The 25,729-nt window shown below is 40.4% G+C and overlaps 2 protein-coding genes across 2 annotated transcripts; both read right to left on the bottom strand.

Annotated features, from left to right (window-relative positions):
* Positions 1–5,741: 5,741 nt before the first annotated feature.
* Positions 5,742–6,113, bottom strand: LOC143604706 (uncharacterized). The gene has a single exon (XM_077081103.1). The coding sequence runs from the start codon at positions 6,111–6,113 to the stop codon at positions 5,742–5,744; it is 372 nt and encodes a 123-aa protein (XP_076937218.1).
* A 4,332-nt stretch (positions 6,114–10,445) lies between these two features.
* Positions 10,446–25,331, bottom strand: LOC143604704 (RAF-like serine/threonine-protein kinase 20). The gene is made up of 12 exons (XM_077081102.1): positions 24,706–25,331; positions 15,843–15,911; positions 14,442–15,393; positions 13,112–14,393; positions 12,863–13,035; positions 12,096–12,167; positions 11,865–12,017; positions 11,625–11,788; positions 11,402–11,549; positions 11,192–11,314; positions 10,741–10,828; positions 10,446–10,632 (listed from the first exon to the last, which is right to left on the bottom strand). The coding sequence occupies exons 1-12, from the start codon at positions 25,329–25,331 to the stop codon at positions 10,448–10,450; spliced, it is 4,035 nt and encodes a 1,344-aa protein (XP_076937217.1). The 3' UTR covers positions 10,446–10,447.
* Between the last annotated feature and the right edge of the window lie 398 nt (positions 25,332–25,729).

Raw genomic sequence — 25,729 nt, 5'->3', positions numbered from 1 at the left:
AAGGACAAACACATTCTTTATTTCAACTTGAATATTACAAACATTGCTGGGTATATACCCGCATACAAAAGAAGTAAGAGCAAATATCTACGCTAGTGGTGGAAAGGGATCTTTTGGATCATGCTTCAGGACCACTCCCACTTGGACCCGCACCATCAGCAGAGTGTGACGGTTCAAGGAAAGCTCTAAGGACAGCAAGCCCATCATCAGCAGCAGCAATTTCATTTACCTTCTCCACCACCGGATGCGGGAAGGCAGCATAATGGTTCACTGCTTGGTCATAAATAGTTTCGGTATCCGCATTATACAGAGGGAAGTTGGAAGGCGGGACGCCTTTCTCAGCAAACCCTAGACCAAGCAGGAAGCCGGTCCGTTCCCCATCCTCATGAGAAGCGTTGAGAGCTGCGCTCATAGCATCGTCGTAAGATGTCTCTGAAAAGACCCGATGCACAACCTACAAAAAATGTACAAGTATAAGAACTATTCTACAAAGGAAAGCGTGACGACATAAAGCTAAAATACCTGAGGCAACGCTTCTCGAAGAAGCCATTCCTTGGCAGCCAGAGCTTGGGTGCAGGCGCGTTCAGCTTCGTTCTTATTAAGATTGGCGAGAAGCACATCCTTTGCGGCGGCCTCCTCAACGCCCTTAAGCTTCCGCTCGGTCTGCGCAAGCACACCCCTCTGGTCCAGGATCTCTTGAAGCTTCTTCGCATCCTCCATAGCCAAGGCATCATGAGCCTGTTGAAGAGCCTCTAACTTAGCTTTAAGTTCTTCATTCTCCAGGCGGAGAGGCTCAGCAACAGCTTCAGCCTTGGTGGCCCTCTCGGTCGCGTTCCTCGCAGTCTCCTTAGCTAGCCGAAGCTGTTCGTTAACAGCTTGGGCAGCCTTGGAGCGGGCCTCGAGTCGCGCTTGAACCTCAACCTCGAGGGCCTTGAAGGCCTTCTCCTTCTCCGCAGATACCGCGGTCAGTTTTTGGTTCTCCTCCCGGAGAGCACGCGCCTGAGATATTTCTTTAACACGAGCTGCTTTCAACTTGTCGTTTTCACGACAAAGCAGCTCGACGCGTGGCTGCATCCGGGCCAGGAGAACCCGAAGCTCGTTGGTTAGCCTACCCTCCTGGTAGCTAACCATGGCTTCCCCCAACGCACCATGGGGAGCAGCGTGGCGAGCCCAGTCCACGCACTCCACAGGTGTACGAAGGGTTGTTCCTCGGCGTATGTTCCATCTTGGAACATACACTTCATTAGAATCCGACACTGCAAAAGAAACAAAGCAGTTAGGAAAAGATGATAAAAATTACATAAAGGACAAAAGAACCCTACGCACCTGTAGGGTCGATCACAGGCCGATAGCCACCGAACCCATCACCTGAACCTAAGGGAAATCCATCCAAAAGGTCAGGCAGATGGGAAGGTAGCAAAGATCGGCGAGAAGCCCCGCGCGTACCTGAAGGTCCAGCCGTCGAGGCCGATGGCGGAGGCGGCATGGTTTCCGCCGCAGTCGATGGCGGAGGCATGGTGTCCGTCGCGGACGCCGCCGAAGAGTCAGCAGCAACAGTAACCGCCGGCTCGGTGAACGATGCTGTAAAAATTGCACTCACCGCCGGCGGTGACGTCATCTCGGCTGGAACAGTCGGCTCAGAATGAGCAACTGAACCAGCGGAAGCAGGCGCAGGCGCCTGGGTCGACGCCTCAGGTAGGCTGACCAAGCCTACCGTCATTGGCGGAGAGGTTGTACTCGGCCCCTCACCCTGGAATGCGCCAACATCCACACCTGCGTAAAGAAGAAAAGTGTTAAAAAGACTTGAAGATTAAACTATGAAAATAAAAGCTAAGAGTTGTACTTACAGGGTTTCTTCCGCTTGAACGTACGGACGGGCGGGGACGAACCCGATGGAGCCGGTCTCTTGATGCCGGTCACCGTGTTTGTCATTGGTTCTCCAGAGGTAACAGTCGTAGCCTCCGGAATGGTGGTCTTCTCACCACCAGGCTTCCCCCCCGCCTCTTCACTATCTGACTCAGTGTCAGATAGGAGCACTGGATCGGCTGTGGAGGCCGCCTTCTCCTTCCCTTTCCCGCCGGCAGCCCGCTTCTTCCGCACTAACGAAGGACCATCTGCGGATTCCTCAGAAGAAGACAGGGTGTAAGGAATTCCAGCAGCGGGTACAGCACTGAGGGGTGGAGGGGAGAATAACGCCTTACCTGGCCGCCGGTGGCTCAGGATCTCGTGGCCCAGCGGATAAACCTCCACAAACCGATCCGCTGTTTGCTCCAGGATGGGCAACTCGTTCTCATCAAGAGCACGAGTACCCATCCGCACAGGATCGTCAGCTTCCCGCGGGTACAGGAGCGACTCCAAATTGTTCCCCTCTAAGAGAAAAGAAACAGTTAGAAGACAAACTCATATCAGCAAGAAAGACAAGACATACCATAAGGAGTAGAGTTCAAACCGTATTCGAGAAGGATGGGAACCTGAGACGCCTCCTTCCACACCCGGCTCATCCCCAGCATCACCATCCCGGACTCCGCAAACCGGTAAACCGGAGATTGGACCAGGGATATCTTCGAGAACCATTCCGCCTCCTGGTAGTTGGGGGCGTGAAGGCTCGGAATTGCTTGGCCATTTTTAAACTTCATGGCAAGGGGGACGGCGCGGGCGGATATGTAGAAGAACTCCCGCTTCCACGATCGGAGACTGCGCTCGGTCGCACAAATCTTTAAACCCTTGATACGGGTTGTCAGGGTATACCACCCCTGGATGCACCTCCAGGTATAGAAGGTCATCAGGCGGTCCACATGGGGCTCGATGCCCAGAATCCGGCACACCCACTCAAAGTGGCGAATCTTGGCGACCGCCATAGGGTGCAGCTCGGTCAAATGAACACCGTGCCTCTCAAGGACACGGTAAACAAATTTTGTCAATGGGAATCTAAGATTCCCATAGACAAAAAATGCAGCATAAACCCCGATCTTGCCTCTAGGGGCATCGTACACGGTCTGGTGGGATTCAGGAAACTCAGGCTCGAGGGGATCGAGCATGAACTTCCTGACAACATACCGGTACTGATCGCCGGGCAGAGCACACTGGCACTCGCCAGCAGTACTCCTGTCGTCGGCCACAGCTTCAGCATCACGTGAAGACATCTTGCAGAGGAAGAAGAAAACGATTTCGAGAGAATGCTCGATTAAATAAAGGAGTATTCGCCGGAAATCGCCTTAAAGATGAAGAGAAGAGTGAAAAGTGTGAATTGCAAATAACCCTCTCCCCCTTTATATAGTAATCGCAATTAATGCGGTGAATTTAATGCGGAGGAGAGAGAAATCGAAGGTGCAATGAAACTATGACACGTGGCAAAAAGCAAGCTGGCAACAGCTGTTGACAGGACGCGTGCCAGTAATTTCGCGGCCACGCGCCCGAAAAATCGTGCCCACGCGCCTGAAAAAGCGACTGGAATGACCATGTTCTGTCACGTCACCATAACTTCCTGCACGTCCTGACACAGTCAGAAGAAACCGTCGCACGACGTTTCAGATGTCTGGACTGTTCTTATCCTTACCAACCTTTCGAATTTCAAAATTCAAAATTCAAAAAGATTCAAAAGTAAGCGGGAAAATACGCCTTACCTTGGCAACCAAGTAACCATAAGACGGATGCGGGTACAAGTGTTCAGGCAAAACCCTTCACATACCTAGCACCCGCAGGGAATTGAAGCCAAGAAAACCCCGGCAACAAAGTAACTATAAGGCGGGTGCGGGTACAGTGTTAGGGCAAAACCCTTCACATACCTAGCACCCGCAGGGAATTGACGCCAGGGGTACCTTGAAAGTAAAATAACTGTAAGACGAGCGCGGGTACAGTGTTAAGGCAAAACCCTTCACATACCTAGCGCTCCGCAGGGAATTGAAACCAAGAAGGATCTTTTGGGCAATGCTTGTGGAAACGGAAATAACATCCCCGCATAGCGGGAACGTCGAGAAATACATTGTTTTGAGGCTCCAGGATGGAATTGGTGGTTTAAACATAATTGATCACTATGTTCAAAACCACTAAAACCTCAAGGAGAATCCACACAAGTGAGACTCAACGCTCCTGACTTGCGAGAAGGTTACATACCTACCCACATCATACCCAAAGATCAAGCAAAAAAAATCGGGAATTTTTGCAAGTGACATTAGGAAATCCGCGGGAAGAATCCCCACGGAGAACCTTAAAACTAAAAACCTTTTCAAAACCCCTTGCTTAAAGTCCAAAAATTCACCTCACTTTATTAAACATTCGTGAGAAGAACATTGGACTGGGGGGACTTGAAGAGGTAGGTCCCAGCAGAGCCCAGTTGGTCCCGCAAGACTCACCTTGAACAGGGACGTCGGCGCAAAGACCATCTGCTCCCGCAGGACCCACCATGCTCATAGAACCTTACGCGCAGTACGCAAGCTGTACACCCAGGGAAAGCCTCCCAATGGTGAAGTACCCCGCCTGTTCCCGCAGTTGCGGATACAAGCCATCAGGGAAGGCTACCCGCAGACAGCAGGGCTACACGCACAAGACAATAGATACTTCAGTAGTCATATGAAGGAATGAGCAAGGCAGGAACAATCCCGCCTAAATGAGCCAGTCTGTATGATTCTGAAAGATCTTTTGTACTATACCTACCAAGGTATGGATAGGACAGACGATCTGACCAGAACAACCCATGAGCCAATCACAGGGTGACAGCTCACCGACAACAGTGCGAGGAGGAGCACCCTCTAGTACTGTTTGTCACTATTAGCCGCTGCCTACTCACCAACCCTTACTGTGGGACATGCGCAGCCTACAGTTGGTGAAATAGTGTTACTATTGGCCGTAACCTTTTCACCAACCAGCATGGCCTGCGTACAATCCACAGTAGGTGGGACGTGCATAATCTACAGTTGGTGGAATAGTGCAGCCGACTTTGTCACTGTTGGCCGTAACCTACCCACCAACCAGTATGGCCTGTGCGTAGTCCACTGTTGGTAGAACAGGAATACTATTCAGCCGGCTGTACCTGCTTGGAAACCTACCTTCGGCTATAAATACTCCAACATCTTGGAATGGTAAGATCATCTGCTATCCAGTTATCTAGCAATCTCTTAATATACACTTATATTCAGAGCAACCTAGTCTGATTCTCACGCCGGAGGGTGGTCACAAGGAGGAACCCCCCCTTCTCAGTGACGAGCTTACGGTGTTTGTTTTGCAGGTCTCCTGAAGAACAGCCTTCTCAGCTAGACCTCATCCGTGGGAAACATTACTTAACCCCCAGATTATCTATAATCTGTATCGGGTCACTTAGTGTTTCTTCAACGGCAAATGTTACTTTTACACTACTTTTCACAAATAATTCTAAATTACTTCCTTGCCCAATGCCCATGTTTGAACCTATGAAGTTTATTAACTTGGTGTTTGTTCTAGTGTTATTACTTTATATATTATTGTGGTTCTTATCTTAATTTTGTTATTCAAAATCGAGTTCTATTACCGTTTCACTAAGGAATCCGTAGTCATACTATTATCAATCATCAAGTGATCTAGCTTGGAGGGCAAAAAATTGGATAACCAACCATACAGTCATTAGAATATAAACTTATTTAAAAAATTATAACGTCTTTATAATGAACTGATATTACATTTGTATTAATCACCAATTATAGTTATAGATATAAATTTAATACAGAAGAAACAATGAATCGAATATTCTTAACAAATCAAAAAAATATTTACACTCGAACTGATCGCGAAGGAGGAGCAAATCGCGTAGAGAAGCTACGAGGCAACAAATCATCGTCTTCATGATCGTCTCCATTGTTAAAATTAAGCGCATAGCTTTGCAAATCATACTGAAACTGCGTCGTCTTCGTCCTCCTACTAAACTTTCTTATAAAGTTTTTCCACTTGGGACCCGCAACTAACTCGGAATACTCCTTCAAACTCTTGGCTCGTTTCATGAACCACGTGTCTTTGTTAATAAGATCTCCTCCGGATTGGTTTTGGTACAAAAACGTCCTACTTTCACCATTATGGTGGTGGCTTTCGAAGCAGCAGAACAGGCTGAAGCAGCTGCTGGAAGCGGATTCTTCATCATGCTCCATGATGACCGGGGGTAGTGTGGGGAACATTGGAAGATTGCAATTCTTGTTGTTTAGACATTGTTAATTGGTTGGAAATGAAGGTGTGTGTTTTATATTGTGTTAATGCGTGTGGATTTTGTGTGTGGTGAACGTTGGAAGGGCAAACTTGTCAATTTCAAAACAAGTGGAAAAGTCAAAATTGGGAGGAAATGAAATAGGTGTCAAGGTCAAAGGAAACACTCTAGAAAGTGAAGTTGTTTTGTTCATGTTTATCTGTTCCTCACACATGCAAACATTAAACCCGGTCCAAGGATCTAGACTTTTACAAATATTGAACCCGGTCCAAGAATCTTGAATTGTTTAATTTAATTATATAATAAGGACAGAATTAATAATTAAAGCAGTATAGAAGGAATGCTTTTGTGTATCAACCAGATCTTTCTTTCAATAAACAAACAAGAGCAAATAGCATATAATCTCAACAGCTTTAATTAAATAAATGGTATAAATTTATTTTTTTTAACGGTGCTTGAAACCACCCTCAATACCTGAGTGAATTTTCCGAAGACGGGATGTTAACCATTTATATTTATTTTGACGCTTCAGACCTGACTTATCCAGAAACACTATCAAAAAAGAAAACCTACCATTATGGGGTCCATTATGTCAGATTTCAAAACTAAAATCATAAAATTCAAAGTCTTAACCATCAACTTCATTCCATTGGACTAGAATAGAACTACATAAGTTTAATAATTATGTTGACACAATTGTAAAGAGTTTTATTATACGGAGTATTTAATAAAACTATAAAAATAAATAATTAGCCGGCCCCGAGCTTTGTTTGATTCTTAACGGTCAAGTGTCAAAAGTCAAAACACTCTTCCTTCGGCCAACCAAAAAGTATACCAAAAGTAGAGTATAGAACACCACATTTGTGCTGGCTTTCATTTGGAAGATCTTGTCATTCTATCACTTATCTTTGTCTGATTATTTAAAACCAGAAGTTATATTGATGTTCCTTATTTTTAGTGGATTCTTAAAATAGCATGACCAACTACCCTCCACCCATTTATTTGTTATTTTTTAAATCTGACATTATTTCTTTAATACTATTAAGAGTTAATCACACACGGTCTATTTATTTAAACCGTTTGTTGTTGACGAGGTTGTTGTCATGAGCAGTTTAAAGCCCTAAACACTTGGCCATGTGAATTAAAGGCAGCACCAAATGGCAAGGGCGCAAGGCATTACCCCCTTTACACTCCACATGCGGAATCTGTTTATGACAGGATTAGATCTTATTAGCAAGGTTGCAAAAGTCACTAGTCGGACCTTAGACGGCCGACTGGGGAGTTGGGTGTACTCGGGGAGTACTCGAAGAGTACTCGGACATGGTAAATATAAAGAAAATTAGTTTTTGGATATTATATTTATGTCGAATATCATAAATTTACTAATATCTGTAACAAAATAGGTAAAGATCAATACAAAAAAAGAGAAATACATTTTTAAATAGTAAATTATTCTAAAAATTGTTTGTCATTAAGTAAAAAATGATATTTATTCTTTACTATTAAAGATATACGAGCTATGTTTTATTTTCTTAAGCCAAAATCGGCCCAAGTTTACAGACTAGATGCGATTCTGACTAAGGTTGACCATCTTTAATCAATTCTTAGTAATTAGGCGGAATTAAAGCAACTCACCTCGACGATATACCTTGTAGCGAGTACTCGTGATGTACTCGGTCTTGAAAACCTATTTTTACAACATTGCTTATTAGTAAAAAGTCCAATGTGTAATTTCATATTTTTTTTAAATAAGTAAAATTAATAGGCTAGATTTTATCATTTCTTCTTTTTACATGAAACATAAAGTCGTATTATAAACATGAGAATAAAGAAATAAACAAGTAGTATACATATTCAATACTAGAGCTAATCGTGTACATAATTAACACGATAGGACCAGCTTTTGTCAACCCCACACAAAAAAGAGGCGTGGTCCACCACCCTTCACCAATTACATGCCTTACACATTTATTTTATTTTTTATTTATATATTCAGGGTTGTTTTGGATTGCTTATTTATATTAACTTATAACTTATTAATTATTTAAAAAGAAAAGTTAATAAGTTACATTTTTGTAACTTATTAAAAGGTTGTAAGGAGTTTTCATAAGGAATCCCACACCCCTTCATTAAACCATAACAACGATAATGTGCTAGTTAAAAGGTGGGCTAGTAAAGCTCCACTGTCTCAGGGCCGGCCCAAGCCTATGGCAGGGTAGTCGACCGCCATAGGCCCAACCACCCGGTAGGCCCGAAAATTTTTAATTTTTTTTTATATTTTATAAAAAAAAAATTTGTTTATGCCCATTTATAAATTGCTTGTAGCCCAATTATTTGTAGCCCAATGCCCCTAATTATTTGTAGGCCATAACCCATTTGAAGATGCAGGAGATGGAAGTCTGAAGGTTTAAAAAAAATACAACGCCATCTTCCAATTCCATACTTCAATTAGGCAATTACCGTACGACGTACCACAAAAAGGCAGCCACAAACCACCGCCGTGACCTTCGACGCTGACCACTAGTCCACCACCCGACCACCGCCGCAGCCGGCTCCGCTGGCTCCAGCCCTGCTCCGTCAGTCAGTCCGTCCAGCGCCCAACAGGGGTTAGTTCTAACTTCTTGTTTAGTTGTTTATTATTTTATTTGTTTACTTGGTTTAGTTTTATACTTTTATTATAAAAGTTAGTGTCTTAGTGAGTTAGGGAGTAAGGAGTTAATCAGTTAGTTTAGTAACAATTTTATTCATTCCGTTGTTGAATTGTTGTTTTATCAGTTTATTTTTATTGAATTAACAATTTTATTATTTTAACAGTTAGTGTTACTTTGTTTTTATTTATTGAATTAACCCATATATATTATTTTTTAGGAAAATGCTTCCTAAATACAAATACAAATACATATCCGGTACTGAAAAACGCAAAAAGAGGAACGTGACGAAGAAATAAGAAAGCATAGATTACCAAGAATTGATCGAGAGTTTTGCTTCAAAAAATGCAAGGCGAGCATTGCGTTTTTTTTAGGTATGTAAATTAGATTATTTTGCTACAATATTTATATTTTGTGTATTGAAATTAATATTATCATTGTATTATTTGCTTTTTGATTTGAGTTATCGAGTTTATATTTAAGTCTTAAGGCCCAAACTTAAACTCACCTTCGGCCCAAAAATTTTTTGTGTTTCTCGGAGCCGAGCCTGCACTGTCTATGTGGAGCGGCATTGGCGTGACATTTTAACTAGCCTCTGCCAATTAGCCCATAGCCCACAACACACAACCTTGTATCACCTTTTTTCACCCTGAACCATAAATTCCGTCACGAATTCATCAAAACCACTCTTTCAAAACAGTTAAATAGGTTGCGATTTAACTTATAAAGGGGAACAAAATTTGAAGATGAAATCCAAAAGTCAGCCAAAATTGAAGATGTAAGACGTATTTGAAGGGAGCCAAAGCTCACAGCTCATAGAGAAGTTGAAGGGAAAGGACAACTGAATAAGCAATTAAAGGTGCAACGTTCGACAGGGTATTGAAGTGTAACCGAAGGAGGAGAGGAAGGTCGCCGGCGGTGGGAGCATCCTGGGAGGTGTTAAATTACCCTTTTGTCCATTCAATATGCTATATAAGTGAAAAAATAGTAGATAATTAAAACCATCACCTTGGCCCTTTTTCCATTCGGTATCCAGTAGGAAGATGAACCCATCTGACGATGGAAGACGGGTTGATAACCCTGCTCAACTAACGGGTCAAACCAGATTGGGTCAAAACAGATTATTTATAAAACCTGGTTCGGGTCAGTTATCATGCTTGCTAACCAACTTAACTAAAATTTATCAAAACAGATTCACCCGGTATATCAGTTTTATGTTGGCACAGCTACCAGTAGTGACGGCAATGGTGGGCAGGGCAGTGGTGGTGGCTGTAAACGGAGGTGTTCGTATGGTGCCATATCAATGCGGTTAGGGAACATATCAATGAAACAAAGAAACATGTAAAACAAAGACTAATTATTAATTAAATAAAAAACCTATATGAATATTTAGAACAAAGTGTAAAAGAGTATTTATCTGCAATTAACTACTACACTTATATGCTAGCACTGCCCAAAATACAAACCCACATTAACCTAGCCAACATAATGCCAGAACGGGTCCGCAGCTGTACCAAACAGGAACCCAGAAACGCATTCTATGGTCTCAACTTTGTAGAGATATAGATAGATAGATAGCCTACCGGACACAAGGACAATTTAAGAAAATTCTTCAACCTGGCGGTATATCAAGTTAGTTATTGATATGGTGTACTTTTGGTGGAACCTTTGACGTTATGATACGTAACTGGTTAGCTATCTCAGTGAAGCTTGGTCTCTCTGATGGCTCTGCTGTCCAGCATCTCTCCATTAAAGACCTCCATTCGGGGTCACAGCCTTCAGGGACCGGAGGTCTAAGCGTGTTACTTACAATCCCACCTGCAAAATTTTATACAAATCGAGTATTGGCGGGGACATGTGAGTTTTCACAGACGGGTTCTCAGTTACCAAAAAGAAGCAAAGTTATATATGTGTTGTGTAAATTACCGATTATAGCCCCGTAATGTAAGTCAGCATATGGTTCATCTCCAGTAAGAAGTTCCCACATGACAATGCCGAATGAGAATACATCAACCTGAAACAAGAGACGCAGAAGGTAAAGTATATATATATACTTTGTTGTAGCGTTCAAGGTAATTACGAAATTGCCACCGTGCATTTTTCTTTTTTCCCCTTGCTTTGTACAATTCGCACCATAAAAGTGATTTGTACCTGATCCCCCCAAAATGAACTAGAGTAATAATAATTAAACTGCTTGTAAATTGTAGCGTGATTATTATTGTTCTACTTCATTGTGTTGTAGAGTAATTAACTATTATTACTCTACTCGTATTTTGTTGTAGCTTTCTATACTTCGCAACGTAAAGGCATAAATGTTATTTGTAGTTGATATTTCACACACACACACGTATATAGAAAGAGAGAGATTTTGAGTAACCTTCTCGGAAACGAGGCTGCTGCTGCCATTTAAAAGCTCGGGTGCCATCCATGGAAGTGTTCCACGCACGCCACCCGAGATTAGTGTTTGACGTTTGACTTTTGATAACCCCAAATCTCCAACCTGATAATACAATAACAAGACGTGCGATTTAAATTGTTATCAAAAAGAGATTTATTTCAAAGACCAATGTAATGGAGTTCAACCAACCTTGCATATTGGACGGTGTGGATCACGCAGATTAACAAGCAAATTGTCACTTTTCAGATCAAAATGTACGATGTTTTTCCCATGAAGATATTCCATCCCAAAAGCAACATCCATGGCAATTAACAGGCGTTTGCGCTTATCCAGATTCCTAATCACAATCATCTAAATATCAATATTCAGCGTTGATTAATAAAACTTAACAAGATGAAGATCAATATGTTACCTTTCATTCTTTTGCAAAGCGGTTCTTAAAGATCCATTAACCATATACTCTGTAACAGTAGCAACCGACCCACCTGGACCATCAAGTACAACTCCATAAAAAGCTACAACATTTGGATGATGAAGATCCGCAAGCTTTATTGCTTCATTCCAGAAATCCTCCCTCTGTATTTCAACAAACGTGTATGACAAAAAGAACAAAATAAAAAAAAAGATTTAAACTGAAAAAATGGATACAAACCATGCGTTCTTGTTCTGAAGCTTTCCCGGCAAAACATCGGTCGTTGATTCTTTTAATTGCCACATCAGATCCTCTCCACTTTCCATGATAAACAGTTCCAAATGTACCTGAACCCAGTTCACGAAGCTCTTCAAGATCACTGTTTTTGATTATCTAAAAGTAAAAGAGTGAACAATTTATTAGCTGTTAAGAGTTATAAAGATGGAAACTATATAAAGTTTGACTCTTTACCTGCAGCGAACCGAGTCCGTCTGAAACTGGAAACCCAAGATTCGTCTTTTCTGGAATCTTTGTTTTCAGATCCTGTATGAACAAAACTTAATTATGTATGAAGAATCTTTATTGAAAATTAGATTATTATTAAAATATTAGAGTTTACACGTAAAATTTGTATAAAATAATAGGTGGAGTCGAAAATTTGCACGTATCACCGCGTCTTTCATGTTGTTGACTCAAATCACGATAATAACATATAATAAAAACGGAGATACAACGAGATGTTAAAAAAAACACTTGTCCACGAATCACCGTGATTTTAGAATATAATGATTAAAAAGTTTGAAAAAGAAGTGTTTCAAGCCAAGCCAAAAGCGTGCTAGTATTACCCATAGGCTTGAAAACAAAGCGAACAAACACGCAAAGTTAACTTTAACTGAACAAACAAACGAACACGAACAACTAACCAAACAGGGTTTTCTTGTCTGTGTCCGTTCGTTAAGAAATGAACATCTATGTGTTTTTTTATGTGTGTTCCTTAACATTATAAATGAACGGTTCACGAGCATAAACGAACAAACATAATTGATCATAGATGAAGGAACATAACTAAAGCTAAAACCAAGTAAAAGTAAATGTGAACAGCAATTTGATGGGCCTAAAAAGTGATTAAACTAGACTGAATTGTAATGGGCCTAAAAATTTAAATGAATATATATATACAAACGTAAAGTAACGAACATAAAGGAATGCAAACAAACGAACCCATTTTGACCCATTACCTCAACTTCAACCCCTGACTGCATATTTGCATTATTATTATTCTGAAATTCACCACTCAGGTTAGCTTCCGGGCTATGTTTATTCAACTCGGATGTTGATGAAGAAAAAACCGAAGCGGCAACACCTTCAGCAACGGCTTGCAGTTCTTGTTTGATCAACTCCTCTGCTGAACCTGCAAACATAATAAGTAAAATGGTCCATACAGGGTAAAGATTAACTTAAAACAAACCATACTAATCATTACAGACCGTGTTCTACACCGATATTCAAGTCCAAATTAGCAGTGGTCGGGTAAGGTCCATCATCAATCAATGTGTCTGCTGTAGGCGATTCTTCCTTCACACCACCACCGTCCTTTTTCGGTACAAGTTTGTTGGGCCGAGGTGGTGGGAACTGTGAGTCGTGCCTTAACATCCATGGATCTTGGTTGCTAAAAAGCGAGTTCGCACCGTCTTGACTTTCAACAACCGCACCGTTAAATGGGTTAAGTGGGTCCATTAACAAGGTCTCCACTTCACTTTTTGGATCAAACTGTAACGGGTACGCATTCCATTCAGTAGCAGGCGGGTTTCCTTCTGTTGCACGAGCTGAATCACCACCAGAAAATGCAGGGCCCGGGTCATTATTACCCAAATTGCCCATTCCACTGGGCCCGGGGAATCCATGCAACCATGGAACCTCAGATGTGACGTAATTCGGATCAACAACCATTTGGGATTTTTCAAGAATCACGTGTCTATTTTCCAAGATGGCATCTTGTGTGCGTAGTCGTAAATCTTCCATTCTAGCATCAATCTGTCTCATATTATCACATGTAGAACCTGATTCCACATTATCCTTTTTAGTAACAACTAGCGGGGCAGGATACTCCCGTGGAGACTGGCGAACCTGTGTGTCTGAAATCGGTGACGGAGCTCCAACAGGGTTCGAATCGCCGCTAACAATCTTATTATTAACCACCGGCTCCAGATTTGCTTGATACTGCAACGGGACAGCAGACTGTTGGACCCACACGCCATAAGGAGTTGACACCTGTGTACTAGGATCATTTGCAGGAACCCGGTTAGGCTGCATCATTCTTCGGGTGTCTTCAATTTTAAGACTCTGGTAAACCGGATTCACATCAGATACTGTTGATTTAGGACTTTCTTTAAGGTCCTGTGCCACGGTATCAGAATGTGCATGAGGCAACACTTTTTGGCACATTATACACCCATCAAACCTAGGCACTGGCTCCGGGTATATCACTTGTTGCATGGGTACCCGGGTTTCAGAAAAGGGCACTTGTTCCGGGCCCGGAATCTGACTCCAACCATAAGTTCCTGGAATTACATGAGAAGTTGTTTGAGTTTGAGTTTGCGGTTGAGGTTGATATGTAGAGTAGCTTGGATCACAAGGAATTTGAACGACCTCACGTTGCTGCACATACTGAGCTGGCGCTGGAGGTTGAGCTTGAACTGGAGCCGGAGCCGGGGCTGGGGCTGGATTCGGATTGGAGTTAACATGTGAGGACGGAGCTATAAACTGATGCTGCGGGACTCCAATTCCAATGACATTATTATGGAGTTACGGTTGGGCATAGACCGGGCCGATGCTGCCCATAATCTGAGATTGGTACCCCATCTGTGTAGGTGGCGCTTGCATCTGTATGTACTCTGTACGGCTAAACGTCCCGTGGCGGGGGTCGACATAAGTTTGAACATAGCCAGGTTGTTGAATGGTGGGTCCAGGCGGTTGCAGGTCATACCCAAATTGCCTCTGTTGTTGTACATGAACCGGGACCGTTCTCTCCAACATTTCAACCTCGTGATCAGACTGAGAAGGTGAAGCCGGAACAGTAACCAGTTTAGCAGCTGGAACACCAGCGGCAGAACTGCCACCAGGAGAAGCCACACCGCCAAACGCAGGACCGATCACCTCCCCTTGATTATGAGATAAACCTTCCGCACCGCTCACTTCTGAATTCTGGGTAGAGGAAGCACTTGCTATGCTCCCCTTCCTGGCGATACCACCACTGACACCGAGGCCACTAAAACTATCTCCAATCCCATTAACCGCCTCCACATACTTCTGCCCGCTATCTTGCAAATCTTTAAACCGAATCACACTCGACGACTCTAGATCCGAAAACAAAAACACTCTTAACTTAGCCGAACCATCAGCCGACCTCTCAAGCATCTTATCATATTCATCCATCATATTCTCCAAATCCTCCGGCCTCGAAACACTCACAAGCGCGTCAAGATCTTCCCCGGGCAACTGATACTTGATCACAACATTCCGCCCATACGAATCAAACATCTTCTGAACCAACTCATTAAACCTCACATCCCTCCTAACACTAATAATCGTAGTATCCCCACCAACATACTTAAGCACCCCGTCACTCGGCCGAGGCAATATCTTCCCTCCATAACTACACAAAAACTTAACTTTCCTACCCGAAACCAAATCATCCCCGCTTTCCTCACTAGCATGATCCGACCCCCCACTCAGTACAAAACTCGGACTATAACCCGTTTGCTCTACACTAGTATTATTCCCATGCCCATAACCCGGTGGGGGCACACGTGGCAGCTAATTAACCACCGCCGGGGCCGGAATCCGGAGGGGGTAATACCCGGGGAGTTCACGCGGCAAAGGGTTGGAATTGGGTAAGGTTAGCGGAGTTATTAATCTAGATTCATCGGCCGGAACATGAATTGGGCGTAAAGTGTTATTGGGTAACGCATTTTGATCATAAGCCATGGTAAGATCTAATCAATAGGTGATGGGTTTGTTTGGAATTAAAACCCTAGAATCGAAATTGAAGTGCGAGTCGGTGAAGATTTACCAAAATATGACACAGTGACCCACTTTAAAATCTAAGACAAGAAATTGAAGTGCGAGTAGGATTTGAGCTACTGTGTTGAAACAACAAACCGTCATTTTATGGTTGCAAAAGGTCAGTGTTATTTTATAATATATGTTTTTTAATACCTCACAGGAAAGTTGAAACTATAATCAACAACTGCAACCACTGTTGCCACAAACCCGCCACTACCAGATCTTGATATTTACATCAACAAGTAGCTAACATCATTAATATACCTTAAAAGTTAAAATTTAACCATGTATAATTAGATTCAAAGAGCTAAGCAGCCCAAAAACAATCACGCCCTGAGACACCAAAGTTACTCTTAAGAACTTCTCAACAAAGGAACCGAAGACAACATCATTGAGTTCTAGACTGCTGCAACAATTTTTTAAAAACGTTAACACATTTTAAGTCTTTTTAACATTTAACGAACATCAAATAATTTAATGTGTAATAAAGACTTAGGAAATTCTTTAAAAGACCATATTTTTTTCTCTAGATATTTACAAAGTGGTTGAACTATCACTTTCAAAAGCATGTTTATCCAACATTGTAGTGAATTTCCAAATATATTATAGTTATTTTAGACTAAATAATTATCAACTAATATAAAGCACAAAAAGTAACAAATAAGATAATATTAAAAAACTTAAAAACATGTACCATTATAGAACTTAAAATATTAACAAAATTGACTTGAATTTTTCATATTTGAATCAAATTTATATTGAATTTAGATCCACCTTTCTGATCACAATCTTCGATATGAATCTGAACACATATATATGTTACAAAGCTATAACTTGGTATATAGATGAGGGTAATCCTGTACAAGTGCTTAATTTAAGAAATACACACAATTCAATTTGTTTTTGGTTTTTGTTTCCTTTCCATTTGGTTTGTATATTGTTATTCTGACATTTGCACTAAATGTATATGATATGAAATTGCACATAATTGGTTGGAGTTTGACTTTTTTAGTCCATTCTTCTGCCCAAAAGACGGTTTTTCTCTTCACCAAAAAGTCTTAAGTGTAATCCTCATCCAAGCATTGCTCCAACATCATGTTTTACATTATCTCGGACATTCCGGTTGATCAAATGAGGTACTAAAGAACTCATAGCCTGCAGTTTCATTATAATGAAAGTTGCCATATAAGGCGACATGACATTGCTGTCAGTAGTCCTTAAATACAACTTTGTGAGAACCATTTTATTTACAAAAATTCTGTTAATAACCTACAAAACTGAAATGGTCTTATATCAAATAACGGGCTTTAATTCGTAAACGTTTTGGCTTAAGGGTTAAAACATTGGGCTAAATGATATGAGTCAAAAACATGTAATGGATTATGGGTTAAATCACTATTGTTTATATAAAAAGTGATGAGAGTTAGAAAGTAATCCAATTGAATATGCACTTACACACACATTCAAATGCCGAAAGTGAGGCATTTAGAAAAAATTTATCACCATAGATACATCAAGCAGGCCTGGAAAATCAAGGCTTCATATTTTGTAGTAACTACCTATTGCAAATCTTTTGGTAAATAGCATCTAAAACAACTAATGATATTCTTTTGCACCAATGGCACTCCAAGAAGTCCATAACCGGCCAGTGATATTTTTTAACTACTTAAACATAAACACCGTCAATCCGTCGCAGCGCGCGGGGTCAACAACTAGTTATTATTATTCATTGTTTCTGCAAATTTCTTGTGATGGAGAAAAAAAACAAATGTCCCAAAAGGGAAAGATGTTTTTAGTTTGTACGTGGTATGGACGAGAATAACCCTGAAGGATGCTAATGAAAAGGTATGAGTCAAGGGTATTATTGTAAATTATTAATTTCCAACCATAATGTTGTTGTTGTGGTATGCTGTGTTGATGCTTTTTTTTTGGTTGATGTATGCAACTTTTTGGTCTTTAGGAGGAAAATAAATTACATGTATGGTACATATGGTTTTGGTGAATTAACGTAATTGGATGCTAACTTTCAAAAGTTGCATTGATGAGTTTGTTGTTTTCATAATGCTGTTGCAAACGGGTGTAAAAACAAACATAAATGTAAGCACGTGCCTAAAACGTGAAGGTGATTTAGTATTACTTATCTACTGCCCAGCGGTTTCATTAATCAAGTCTATTCCTTAAGATACTTGGGCCACCTCCTCTATCGAGGTTTGGGTTACTTAGTTAGAACTAGAGGTGCACAAATCGGGTTCACCTTGAAAACCCGAACCGGTTCGGAACCGGTTTTTTCACATCGGGTAGAAAATGAAACCGGTTCCAGTCAGGAACCGGTTCGGTTCCCGACCCGAACCGATGCCCAGAAATGCAAACTTTTAGGAACCGGGTAGGTTGGAACCGGAACCGGTTTTTACGTAAAAACCGGTTCCACCGGTTTTTTTTTGAAATTTAAACATTATAGCCGTTAGGAACCGGTTCCAACGGCTATATAGCCGTTTTAGACCGTTGGAACCGGTTTTTTAACTATAAATAGGTTATCTTCTTTCTATAAATAGCAAGGTTTGTTTGTGTACTTGTTAAACCACTCCCAAAACTATAAAACACACTCCAAACCACAATTAACCTTAAACCGACAACAAATGGCAACCAATGATGACGTTGTTATGGTGATCGAAACAACAAGATGCCCCGATGTTTGGGTTCATTACAATTTGTGTCTCATGACCGACTCACATGAGTTGGCACGTTGCAAATATTGCTCGAAGTTTCTTAAAGCAGCGTCCAACTCGACATTACGAAAACATACGAATAAGTATTGTCGAGAGAAAAGAAGAATGGAAGCTAAAAAAACGGAAGTGGGAGAGTCGTCCGGCTCTACAACCCAAAAATAAGTATTCCCGGGTTAAAACGACGGACTTTGTTTTTTATGTTTTAGTTGTTATGCTTAGTATCGTTTATGTTTTAATAATGTTTGTAATAGTTATTTTTTAGATGAATAAAATGTTCGTCGTTATTAAAAAAGTAACAAACAATTAATCATGAGTAACAAAAGTAATTATAATAAAACAAATCAAAACTAAATATTAGTTGAACAAGTTACAAATAAGTTTACCAAAACAAATAATTACAACTCTTCTTCGTCTTCATTCTCGTCTTCACCCTCGTTTTCGTTATCGGAAGAAACCCTGTCCTCCGCCTCCTCATCATGAATATGACGCTCTATTGGTATTTCGTCTTCAAAGTTCGCCTTGTGTTGTACACGATCCACCGCATCCAAATGGTCCTTTAGGCAAATGCAAACCTCTAGAGACTCGGGAGTTAGTTTTGTTCTTCGCATAGATAACACCCTCCCACTAAGAGAAAAAACCGATTCGGAAGCAACCGTTGAGGCTTGTACGGCAAGCAAATCACGAGCCATGGCGGATAGAATGGGAAATTCGTTTTGTTTACCTTTCCACCAAGCCAACAAATCAATATTGCGAATTTCGTCGACCGTTGCGCCCTCAACATAGTTTGCTCCACTATATCGACCAAGTTCGCTACTTGGTGTGTTTCCTCTTTGCCTCTTAGATGCCGATTCACGAATCCCATTCATCAAGTTTATAAGTGGGTCATTGCACGGCCTACCAGTTGTTGTTTTTTTCACAAAAGACGATCTCGTGCTTGAACCATACATTTGAAAATAATGGTCATAAAGGTCTTGAAGGTTTTTGTTGAACTTGTCCTTCGCTTCCGTCGACAACTTCGAGTCAATCTCGTGCATACCTAAGTTGTCGAATATTTCCTCAATCGTTGTTTCAACCCCATTAACATTCCAATAGGGGTTTAATGCGGCGGCACAAGTGAAGACCGGCGGTATGATTTCAAAATATTTTATGAACTTTTCTTTCATCACCGCAACAATATTTTCGAAGAGTTTGTTCTTCTCCGCAAAGCTTTTAAAAACACAAGACATATAGTACAATTCTTGCAAAACCCAACAACTAGTAGGGTAATAGACTCCCGATAATTTTGTTGTTGACTTTTTGAACACATCAAGATACTCCAACAAATAACCGACTTGGACCCAAACACTTTCCGGAAACATATCGGCCTCGTGTTATTCAACAAGATTGTTATGAAAAGCTTGTAAAGTTTGGCGTTGGGCAAAAGCGCACTTTAACATATGACAAGTTGAGTTCCAACGGGTTGGAACGTCCCAATTCGGCCCCAAATACTTTCTTTCAACCGACTTGCAATAGTTCTTATATTCAAGATGTCTTCTTTTACCACTTTTGAAGACATCTTGTAACATAAGTCTAAAGTATTTTAAATCATCACAAATGTGTTCATTGTCAAGACCTATTTGGACAACCAAGTTGATGATATGTGCAACACATCGGACATGAAAAAAATCCCCGAAACAATGTGGTGAATATTTAATGATAAATTTTTCAGCCGCCTTAGTATTGTTTGAAGCGTTGTCAAACGAAATCGAAAATATTTTATTTCTCAAGTTGTAAGTCGTTATAACTTCATCAAGTAATTCAAACAATTTTTCGGCGGTATGTGGGAACGGGAAGTTTTCAAAAGCGATGGTGCGTTTCATCAATTGCCATGTCACCGGATCAACCCAATGAGCGGTGACACATATGTATGATTCGGGCAACCCGTGTGGTGCCGACCAAACATCGGTAGTTAAACTAACCATGGCTTCTAAAGAATGAAAAGACTCGATTAACTCTTTTTAGCACACTCCCACAACCTGATACAATGACGTCTTAAGGTAGTACGACTTACATGTGTGTATCTCGGTTGTAGAGTTTCGCGAATCAACGACGTCAACTCAGGGTCATCAAAGTGGTTAAACGGCAAACCTCGTTGAATAACGAACTTTGCCATTCTATCTTGAACTTGAGTCGTGTTGTAACGAAATAGTGTACCATCTTTACCCAAGTCAATTTGATCGGTCGCGCCAATCCCTTTCAACGCCTTGCAATATGGCTTCTCGATGTGCTTTCTCAAAGTAGAGTTGGAATCGTGCTTTAATATTGAACCACATAGTTTGCAACGAGCCTTTTGATAACCTTCGTCATCCACAATCAAATCCCAATTCTTCCATACGTCTTGGTTGCGGTTATGGTTGACTACCGTAACAACCCTTGGGTCCTCCGTAACAGGAACGGGGGCAACAAAAACACTCTTCTTAGCCTTGTTGTTAGTTTTTTTGATGGGTGCCATAATAATATTTAGTTGGATGGTCGGGTAAAGGAATGGGTTTGCTAAAGGAGTAGTATTGTAGTTTGTTTTTGAGTTTGGTGGTGAAACAAGTAATGAAAACAACTTATATATAGGTTTGGCCCAAAAACCGGTTCCAACGGCTATATTACCGTTGGAACCGGTTCCAACGGATCTATTGTCTTAAAAACCGGTTCCAACGGCTATATTACAGTTGGAATCTGTTCCAACGGCTAATTGGTGTCTAAAAAAACCGGTTCCAACGGCTAGTTTGACTTTTGTTTGACCCTTCAAAAAAACCCGTCGGAACCGGTTATTCCGGGTACGAACCAAACCGGTTCCAATTAAGAACCGGGTAGGAACCGGTTTGGAACCGGTACTGACATATAAATATTAGAACCGGGTACGATTTTCGGGTACAAAAATACCCAAACCGGGTATTGTTCCAACCGGGTTGGAACTGGAACCGGTTCCGGTTCGGTTCCACCGGTTAGGTTCCGGAACCGGTTTTTTTGTGCACGTCTAGTTAGAACAACGCTGTCACTGAGGTCTCAGCATAGTGAAATTGTTTTAGCATTTGAAGATTGGTGCCATTGGTAATGGTCAACTGACCATTTGATGCTATTTAAAAAAAAAAAAAAAAAAAGAAAAGGTAATAACATAAGTAAATGATTTTATTTTAAACACTAAAAATTAATTCATGAATCTCTAAAAATTTTACACCATACATACACTCTCTTCTACTATATTCAACCATATTTGTGTCCACTTTCTACCACATTCACTCAAATGGATTCAAGCAAAGAAGTCGAGAGGCGGTTCTTACAATAAATGCACGGCGAGTAGTCGGAAATCAACAAAGGCACAAAGGGCTTTGGATCTAGTGCTTGAACATTACAAGAAACTATTCGATGGAAGGAAGCGAAATGTGAATCATATTTATTCAAAATGAGACACTTTACGAAGTTGGGCCACTTCAGTGGATTCTACATTAAGCAATATTATTTTATATTTTATTTTAAGTCACTAGTAAACAAAATTTAATTTGTAAACAAAATTTAATTTTAAAAGTATATAGGATTGTGTGTAGGCTAGTGGGTGTGCGGCTATTAATGTCCATAAGAAACTATTAAAAGGAATATCATAAGAAATATAAGAAAGTTTTACCCACCTTGATTCATGTTGAATATTAGGAACCCATACTAATAGCAAGACACAAGAGATGTCGTGTGTCCGTAAGCTAATAAGCTTTGATGATCGTATTCTCGTATCATAAACTTGCATGCATAGTTTATCACTTTATCTTAATTAATATTAACCCAAACACCAATTCAACATATTATATGATTTTTTCAATAACTAACATGTAAATAACTAGCATTGGTTATCGAGTTCTTTTAGAATCATTCTTAAAAAAACAGGCACAATCAAGCATTTAGAACACAATCAAGCATTTAGAATCATCTTTCGCAAATGAAATATATTCTTTGTTTGTGGTCAACTATTACCTATTTAGCATTCCCAATCAGTTTTATGTCTCAAATCTAAAATTACACTACAAATAACTACTTTTTTCTTTCACTTTAACTAAATAATAATTTTTTATTATCATTACATTTTTTCTTTCCTTCACTTATAACCACTTTAAAAAATTATGAGGTGTAAGCAATGCATCTCAAAATTTAACTATAAACAGTAACATTTTCTTTTTCATTCATACACAACCACTCCAACTACACCCTCAAATGAAGAACACACTCATATAGTATGGAGAACCCATTGTGAATGCTCTTAGATTGGCCACTAGAGAAGGTCTTGCGCATTGTTCAATTCCGGTGATTTAGCAGACTGCGTTTTCTGCAACTGCAGCCAAGTAAAATTCGGCCACCTTTTTACCTCTTGCCAAGTGGCCAACTCGGTTTGTAATTTGATTAGATTATGGTGCAAGATTCCTTTGATTTATGTCTTATATGTGCGCGATCTTCTTTCTTATGTTATTCTTATCGGCTCTGATTTGCAAGAAGAATAAAATGTGTTACATGCATGGGATAGTCATGACGGCTTGTTAGTGTATTTGGAAGATAATTCTTAGCCAGAAATTGGTCGACCTCCGAGGTGGTGAAGAACGTTAAATCTTTGGGGTATCTTTCGATAAAAATTATATTTTTGTTCATGTCATTGTCTTGGATGAGTTGGTGTAATTTTAACTTTTAAATGTTATATGCTGTTTCGGGCCTCTAGCAGCTTTCTAGTTAGGCCGTTCTTAATGAAAGTTGTCTTTAGGGAAAAAAAAACTTATTCATAAGTTACTTAAAAGGGTGGCATCACAATTAACAAAACTATAGGGGGGGTTTTATCAACTTAGCTTTAGTACAGGGTTCATTTCGTCATTGCTTTGAGGGTAAGGAGAACACGCGAGGGACTCCACGTGTTATTTCAGTCTAGAAGAAAATCATATCATGTCATATAAATGTAAAATGTATATAAATGACCAATATTTTGAGTCTATATTTATTTATTATATTTAGTTGTTAGTTGTATAGTATATTTACGTGTTTCATACTTTTAGCTCTGCTTTATATTATTTTTACACTTTGTTAATTATTCGTGTGTGATCAAACAAAACTTTGGAAAACTTCACTCTAATTTAAGAAATATTCAAGTCAGAAAAAAAATGATTTTATAACTTTTAAGTTATTATTACTTACACTGATTTTTAAGTGAATAAAACTTAAAAGGGAATTATATAATCTAGATTATGTTTGATGACGAAAAACAGAAACATTTTATCCTTTTTTTAGTACTTTTGTAAGTTAAAGATGACAAAAATGTGACTTTGATTGATTATTACACTCCAATTAACAAACTCCCCCAAAAACTTTTCCTTTTCTATATTATCTAAAATGATTATCTATCAATTAGAAGCCTATTTGTTTACTATTACTTCAGTTTAATTCTTTAAAAAGTTAGTGTAAAAAATACAGTAATTGAAGAAATACCGATTCAATCCCTTATACGGGTCCTGGATCTAAATGAGTCCACAAGGTAGGATATGATAACAACCAACACAATATGAGTATAACTTCCTAAAGTCCAGTGACCGGAACCTGCAAAACAGACACCGTGAGTCTTGTTACGGGAAGGACAAGAGGGGGGGGGGGGGTCTTCCCGTAACCACCCTTCGGCATGAGAATCAATACCATTCTTGAGAGAAAATACTTAGTAAACAGAGTAAGTACAGTGAGAGTATATGTGAGTGAATGTGAATGAATACCTCATGCAGGTTGACAAGGTATTTATAGCCGAAGGATGTAGGAAGGTGATTGGGCCAGCTGTCCCATTCTAGAAGATCTTGATAACCGCCTAGACGCGTATCCCTTTGTGATAGGTTAAGCTATGCGTCCCATGTGCATGGGTATAACAACCGAACACGCGTCACTATATGATAGGACGAATCACATCCTGACCATGTTCACGGTTATAACAACCTGTCCAGGTGTCATTCACTCATTGGCTGGCGAGTCACGTATTCTTCAAGTAACAATCATGGTCATTCTTCTAGAAGATAGTTAGTTATCTACAGCTGTCATGTTGGCATTGCCTTCCGGTCATTTTGGCGGACAGATGTCCTGTCCCGCGGATGACTTCTGAGGGTGCCTAGATGCTTCCGCGTGTGGTGTAAGGATGTTCTTCCTCTACCATGTTGTGCGGGTGATCCATATGTTCCGCGAGTGATATATGAGGGGTTCCTCTCTTACCCGCGGATGTTACTTAAGGGTATTTGGGCCTTTTTGGTACCTACCTCAATAAGTCCCCCCAGTCTAGTGTTTCTTTTGCGTGAAGTTTTGGACTTAAGTTTTGGACGTAATAGATCCGCGTCTGAACGTTTTTTCTATCCGTCAGGAGTACAGCCCCAATAGCAATGTCTGATGCCGACAAATATAATGTCAAAGGTTCCCCCGCGTAAGGTGCTGTCAACGTGGGTAGTTCCATCAAACATTTTTTAACCTCCAAGAAAGCTTGTTCCGCTTCAGCGGTCCATTTGAATTGTGCTTTCTTGAGGCAGTTTCTTAATGTTGAGACAAATGGATAGGATTTAGCTGCATGATTCGCCAAAAAGCGATTTAGGGCAATCAATCGACCATTAAGCGTCTGAACCTCTTTGAGGGAGAAGGGAGAAGGCATGCGTTGGACTTTATTTGGATTAGCTTTAAAGCCCGCATCAGTAACAATTACCCCAAGAAACTTTCCTTCCTCCATTCCGAATGAACATTTAGCTGGGTTCAATTTCATGTTGATACCCCTTAAAGTTTCGAATGTCTCTTCGATGTCTCTCAACATTTGATCTTCCTCAATGCTTTTGATCACAAGGTCATCCATATAGACTTCCAAGTTCCGACCGATCTGATCCTTAAATGCTATATCCATCAATCGTTGATATGTGCCCCCCCCACATTCTTTAGTCCGAAAGGCATCATTTTGTAGCAAAAGGTGCCCTGATCAGTACGAAAAGCTGTTTTATCCTCATCACCCGCAGCCATGCGGATTTGATGATAGCCTTTGTAAGCGTCCAAAAAGCATTTGAATTTGAATAGGGCACAACATCAACCTTGAGATCTATTTTTGGTAACGGATAACAGTCCTTGGGACACGTGTAACATCCCCAAAATTTTGGTCCAAATTTGACAACTAAGTAAAGTTGAAGGATCAAAATTATTCCCTAAAATAAGTGTTGGAAAAATTTAAAGAAAACAAGATCATTCTATAAGGAAATAAAATATCCAATAAATAAAGTCATCTTATGTTAGTAATATGGAATAAGGAAA

The sequence above is a fragment of the Bidens hawaiensis genome, unplaced genomic scaffold (assembly GCF_021521415.1).
Source record: "Bidens hawaiensis isolate Kalapana, Puna unplaced genomic scaffold, B.hawaiensis_p1.1 tig00066267_1, whole genome shotgun sequence".
Classification (NCBI taxonomy): domain Eukaryota; kingdom Viridiplantae; phylum Streptophyta; class Magnoliopsida; order Asterales; family Asteraceae; genus Bidens; species Bidens hawaiensis.
Note: the sequence above shows the minus strand (reverse complement) of the source record. Positions and strands in the feature narration are given on the sequence as shown.